Genomic DNA, 6921 nt, shown 5'->3' with positions numbered 1-6921 from the left:
ATTTCTTTTTTTTTATTATTAAATTTTATTAGTTTTAATGAACAATTTACAGAGATTTTGGGTTTTCATTCATTCATTGTTGCAAAAGCCAAATTTCTTAAAACGGCTATTGCAGAATATTTAAAACCTTTTCATCCAGCAAACGCATCCTAAACCTCCAATTTCAAGGCTTTAACTTCTGTTATATAAAGCTTCATCTTGGTCACATAAGCCATGAATATTAAAACATGCTGCAACAAAAAGTAAAGGGGCAAAAGAGAAGCCTCTTGCCACTTGCTTTCAATGCAGTCTTCCTGGCTCAGCACTGCCTCAAGCCAGTCTTGGTAGCAAAAGAGCAATCAGACCAACAGGGCTCTAGCACCCTCAAGGGTGGTATGAGTTACTAGGATAGCATCACTTTAGTAAACCTAGAAAAGCCTGGAGTATGCATGGACTTTGCTGGTAAAAGGAACTTACTTTCTTCTGGACACTAGAACGAGTCATTCTGTCTTGAGATTTTTAGCAACCTTCTTTCCCTCTGCCAACATACTGATTCAGACATTAAAAAAGATCTGTACAGTTACCTATCTCCCCCTGCCCAGTCATCTCTATGACCTCTTATTCTCAGCTATTATCCTACATACAGTGTCTAATCATACATTCCTTTTAAGCAGTTCTTTCCTTTATCTGTTTCAGTGCAGTGGTTATTATCTGTCTACTCTAGTCCTGTTCTCCTCCCAACCCCCCATGTCAGACCTACTTTATAACTGTTACTACATAGCATGTGTCCCTAGAATACTTCGCCTAGCATAATGCCCTCTGAATTTTCCATGTTGTACAGTGTTTTACAAATCCATTCTTTTCAGTAATATGTAAATATACCATCTCCTTATAATACTCCCATCTGACCAGCCCAGAAGCCATATAATGTTCTTTACTATATCCTCCACCCTGACTCTTATCCTTTATTTGCCTTTAAGTAAACTAACCCAGAAACACGGAGAATCAGTTAATATAATTAAGAAAAATATTTTAGCCAAGGTGTTCTAACAAACTCAGTCTAATAAAAATTACCCTATTGCTGACTACCCGTTTATATATTAGAGCAGTTCCTCAACAAGTATCCAAATTGCCAACATATATCTGTTCTTCAGATTCATACAGAAGTAAGTTATCTTTAGAACCAGCCTCCAGTGTAACCCAGTCCTAATGAGTTCAGTCTTTCTTTCTCTCTTTTTATTACTAACTGGATCTTAGAACTCAATCCTCCACACTATAGATCAGTTGTTCTCTATCAGTGGTCTCTGGCTACAGGGGTCTCTCCAAGACTTTATCTCTGACCAAATATCATTTTATACTTTCTGCCTATTCTTTCTTCTCTAACTATGAGATCTCCGTTCCTCATCATCTTTTCTGTAATGATCACTGAAACTCCCTCTGAACTCTCTCATCCTTTCTATTAGTAATAGTTCTGCCTCACTGCATTTCCAAGCAAACCCACAGTGGTCCTCCAGCTATGTGTGCACCCAACCATCCACTACAGATTGGATTATCACCCCCAGCCCAATTCAAGACTGGACCTCAACTGAGCGTTTTCTATTTCACTCAACGTACAAAACAGGATCTATTTTTGACCAGAGGCCTTTGCAATCAAATTTTACAAATATAGCCTTTAATTCTCTCCTAAACCAATGTAGCAGGAGTAACAAGAAAATTAATAGCTCAAGTATGACTCTTCCCTTACGATGTTTATTTCAAAATATACAGTTAACCCATCAATTCCTCATAATATTGCAGTGCCCCACTTCTCTACTAGGCCAAGATATTTCTTTCTTTTTAAAAAATATTTTTATTGTTTTTCATATAATTCCTTTACATTATGTTTCATTCATATACATTGTGTTTTATACAATATTTCATTTACATTGTTTCATACAATCACTCACATACCTGCCACTATATATTATTTCTTAACTGGGTTGTTTGCAAAGTATATATATATATACTGTGTTTTTACACTATTCTTCATTCACATTGTTTCACTCATTCTCATGCATTGTTTTTTTTAAAATTTATTTTATTATTTTTTGTGCATGTACCGTCAAATCAGATCTGACTGGTACAGGAGGAAATTATCCCTTCTTCTCCAGCAGAGCATCTGGTGGATTTGAACCGTGTGTACCTTTGGGATTGCAGTATAGCTTCTTGCTACTAGGCCACCAGAGCTCCCCTCTCATGCATTGTTTTATAAAATTAATCACCATTGGACTGTGCCTATTACCCTGTCTTTTCACCCAGATCCTTCCCATTTGCTTCCCCCCTCCCTCCACCTACCAAACTGTGCAGCTCTGTGGTTTCACCCTTACCTACCCTCACCTCTCCACCCTGCCTCTTTGAATTCCTGTACATGTTTTACTAGCTATCCTTCTATTTTTACAATAATGATCTATGCAGTATTTGTCCTTATGACTCTGTGTTAGTTCACTCAGCATAATGCTCTGCAGCCTCTCCCAAGTTGTATACTAATTTTCAAAATTATTGCTCCTGAGTGATGCATAGTATTCCACTGTGTGAATGTACCACAATTTCTCAATAATTTTGTTTTAATTGGACATTTGGGCTGTTTCAAGTTCTTGCTATGGTGAATAATGTGGTTATGAACACTGGTGTACAAATCTCCATTTGTGTCCCACTTCTAATTTCCTTGGGGTATATTCCTAGTAGTGGAATAGCTGGGTCATACTGAGTTTCTGTGTTCAACTTTTTCATTTCTTCCCCTCCCCGCCCTTCTTGTTGTATATCATCGAATCTGATCCAATTGACACAGAAGGAGATTGACCCTCCTTCTCCATCAGATAATCTGGTGGTTTCCAACTGCACACCTTCGGGATTGCAGTGCAGCTTCTTGCCACTAGTAGGCTGAGATATTTTAAGCATATTTAAAGCTTCTACAACCCTCACCCTCATCCCCAGTCCTAGTCCAATACTACTTTTTCTTCTGTGCTTAACTCCTGATGAAAGTTCTCTCCCCATCTCCACTTTTCCCCTGCCACCCCATCAAGTTGATCCTATAGTTTGGGATACCTCTAATCCATCAGTAGCTACACCTCACACTCCTATTCATATTAAATGACCAAACCTCCTTTCCATGCATTCCCCAGTACCCCATCAGTATAAGACATCTCCAAGGACTGAGGCCCATTATAACTAACTTCCTTAAAACTGGTATTTTAATTCCCACTCATTCTCCTTACAACACTCCTATACTTCCAGTAAAGAAACCAGATGGCACATACTGCCATGTGCAAGATCCCTGAGCTATCAATAATTTCAAACAACCAGTACATCAAGTAGTGCCTAATCCATACTCTCTTCTCTCCACGATACTTTCCCTTCTATGGTGGGATGGCTACTGCCCTTTGTACCTCTTATACTATTGTTTATTCTTACATTAACCTGTGGGCCATGTTTACTCAAATTTTTTTAACTAATTTTTTGCAGAAGCAGTTTTGCATATTTATCAACCAAACCATCATACATCAGTGCATGATGAAGTACACACTGCTTACTTCAAATGAGACAGCATAGCATACCCGCCTCCCCTAAACCACACTATGCCCCTATCCAGCAGGAAGCAGCCAGAAGACCTCATCATCCCCTACCACCACGGAGGTGGGAATGTTAGGCTAAAAATAAGAATGGTTGGATTTCAACTTAGAAAATCCTATGTCAGGATTTTCAAAACCGAAACTCAGAAATTTCCCTATCAGGACTTTTCCCCAAATCAGAAAATCCAGAAAGTTTATGTACCAATGAACTACTGCAACATCAACTCATCTCACAACCCCTTAAAACACACTCGCTAAAACCCCATAGAAGCTCTCCCAAGCCCAACTCCCAGCACTACTTCCCTTGCTGAGTAGCCCTATGTGCAATCAACTTTGAGGAATATTTCTACCTCGGCATGGTTCTTGGCTTTGATCTGAAACCTTTCACCTTCATGAAGGTTCACAACTTCAGAAACCTGATAGAGGGTTGCCATCAATTGAAATGAACCTGATGGTAAAGTATTCGAAATACATCACAATGTGTAAAGAATGAAAACATGAAGAATGAAAATCTTGCAATAAATTTTAAAAAGAATGAAAATACTTTTTCTTCAAATATGATAATACTCAATAGTTTTGTGTGTACCATTTAAGACCCTTTTCCTAACTATATTCTACCAATATAAATGTAAAAATAGACATATATTTAAGCAGAGTATTTTAAAAATGAAAAGCAGAATAATGTATTACATTGTTCTACAACATGCCCACTTTTTACATAATAAAATATGAAGAACAACTTTCTGTAAAAATGCAAAAGAAAATAAGGTTACACTTTCTTTGTGCCATCTTCCATCTTTGTTCAATTTTATATTATAGGTATGCAAGCTTCAAAATTAATTGAGAAGTAATTATATTTTCCTATGACATGAGGCGTGTAACATAGGGATAGTCTAATGAAAGAAAGTATATCAGGAGTGATGTACAAATCCTTCTATTATTTTTGGGGTTTTTTAGGTCTTCTCTTTTCTCCTAAGCAAATTTTAGTAATTGATGTTTTGTGTGTAAAATTATTTTCATCTTCACATAGAAATATATTAGTATACAACTTTTATCATTTAAATGAACTGTCTTTTTATCTAATTATATACTGATTTCATTTCACATGCACTGCTTCTTTTTTACGTTTCTTGATTTTTCAGAAGTTTGTCTGTTTTAATGTTCTTGTCTATGAGCTAATTTTACATTTTTTACAATCATATCTGTTTATATTTTGCCTTGTCTTTCCTCTGTCATTATTCTTTTTTGCCTTTAATATTTTTTCCTTTTATTTTGCTGTGCTTTGTTCTGAGGTTCTCAAGTTTAATACTTGTTATTTTCCCCCAGTCTGTTTCCTAATAAAAACACTTAATTTAGGGCTACCTGAGTTAGCTAATAACAATACAAACCACCCAATTAAAAATTTTAATATCAGAAAACAAAGACTTTCTCAGGATAAGTACCTCCAATGCATAAAATCATTTATGTAAAATTCAGATTTTCCTCTGCATTGTATATTTTATCTGAGTACAGTTTGGAAGCAGGAGTAGCATCCACTTCTGAAATAGTTTGCCTCTGGAAACTCTATGAACTTGGAGAAAAAAAATTAAAGTTATATAATTGTTCAGATCTTTTGTTCATTAGGTCACTATGAGTTGTCTGCAACTTGACAGCACTTAATAACACCATCACCAACATAGAGTTCTGCAGACCTGGTTGATAGCAAGTTATGCTACCAACTCAAAGGTGAGTACTTGAATCTGCAGCCCTCAGGCCTAGGGTTTAATTGTTTTTGGTCAAACATTCTTCTAAGTGGTATAGCACTGGTCTATACATTTGCTGTAAAGAGGTAACTTGTGGTTACTGAGATGCTAAACACTGTGACACTGATGCATCAAATGTGATAATGGTTACCCATGGTGGACAGTGTTTGGTGGAGCTCCCTGATTAAAACAGGCTTGGAAGCAGGAGTGGCATACACTTCCGAAATAGCTTGCTTCTGGAAACTATGAACTTGGAGAAATGATGAAAGTTGTTATACAATTGTTCAGGTCTTCTGTTCATAGGGTAACTATGAATCATCTGTGACTCAACAGCACTTAAGTAAAACAATGAAAATAAAAACAACTCCAAATTTGCCTTCTGCCACATAGTGCCTTCACATATGACTTTTATATTATGCATTTTAAATAGTTTGTAGTTTTATTTTAAAAATTTCTGTGCATTTTAAGTAGTCTGTAATTTCTTAAAAAATTTCATATGTAACTCACTGTTTTAATTGTACACTATTGAGTGGAAACTGACCCATAGCTGACTCTCTAGTGAGTTTTCAGAGGCAGGTTCATCACATAGGAGGCGATTGTCCGTCTTTCTCCCAAGGAGTATCTGGTGGATTTGCGCTAACTAACAATTAGAAAAATATGTAGGCAAAGATATTTTTAAAATTTTAAGTATTTATATCGGATAAATAACATATAAAAAAACCCATCAATACTGGGTTGATTCTGACCCACAGCAACTCTTCATGCAGAGCTGAACGAACCCATGGGCTTTCCAAGGCTGTATTCTTTATAGAAGCAGATAGCATCTGCTTGCATAGGCTTTCCCCATTGGCTTAGAAAGTTCCATAGGCATTCCAAGGCTTTTTTCTTTATAGAAGCAGATGGTATCATCTTCCGTGGAGCCACTTTGGGGTTGAAACTATCAATCTTTTAGTTAGCACTCAAGTACTTGAACCACTGTGCCACCAGGGCTTCAGTCTAATCAGAGCAATGATGAAGTGATGTCTTCTACCTGTATTGTTGTTCTTACACTTTAAAATACACCTTTCACTCAGATTGCTGACTTTAAACACTTATTGGGATCTCAAGAATGGCATTTTTCATTTCCTCTTAGAAAGAGAGCAAGTCAGGAAAGTTATCCCTTTATCAGTAAGTTGTTTTTAGGTGTCATCAAGTTGAGTAAGACTCAGTGACCCTGTGAACATCAGTCTGAACCCTGCCCTATCCTATCACTTTCTCATCATCTCAGACATATTTGAGCCCATTCACATTCTGGAAATGTACATGCCGAGTTGACTTGACAAATGAGAATGAGAAAGAAAAGAATCTTGCCTCTTCTTCTTCCTCTTCTTCTTCCTCCTCTTCTTCAAGTTCCTCATCCAATTCTGCTTCAGCCTGATAGTCTTCAGTTTCTTCATCATAATCTTCTATAGTTAACTCCCATGCGGAATATTTAAATGGTTCTGTAAAAGAAATAAATAAAACCAGTTAGGAATATATTTATACAATAAAAAGATATGTCATATACACAAGCTAGAACAATTAATTATCAGGACCACTCTCTTTGGTGAAAT

At 36.6% G+C, this 6921-nt stretch overlaps 1 protein-coding gene across 1 annotated transcript in view; it reads right to left on the bottom strand.

Annotated features, from left to right (window-relative positions):
• AK9 (adenylate kinase 9) overlaps positions 1–6921 on the bottom strand; it is a 233855-nt gene that overhangs the window by 94673 nt on the left and 132261 nt on the right. Inside the window, exon 22 of the mRNA XM_006881222.1 lies at positions 6694–6810. Within this exon, the coding sequence (XP_006881284.1) occupies positions 6694–6810 (117 nt within the window). The remainder of the gene's footprint in view (positions 1–6693; positions 6811–6921) is intronic.

The sequence above is a fragment of the Elephantulus edwardii genome, unplaced genomic scaffold (genome assembly GCF_000299155.1).
Source record: "Elephantulus edwardii isolate Elephantulus edwardi_28Jun2011 unplaced genomic scaffold, EleEdw1.0 scaffold00013, whole genome shotgun sequence".
NCBI classification, from domain to species: domain Eukaryota; kingdom Metazoa; phylum Chordata; class Mammalia; order Macroscelidea; family Macroscelididae; genus Elephantulus; species Elephantulus edwardii.
Note: the sequence above shows the minus strand (reverse complement) of the source record. Positions and strands in the feature narration are given on the sequence as shown.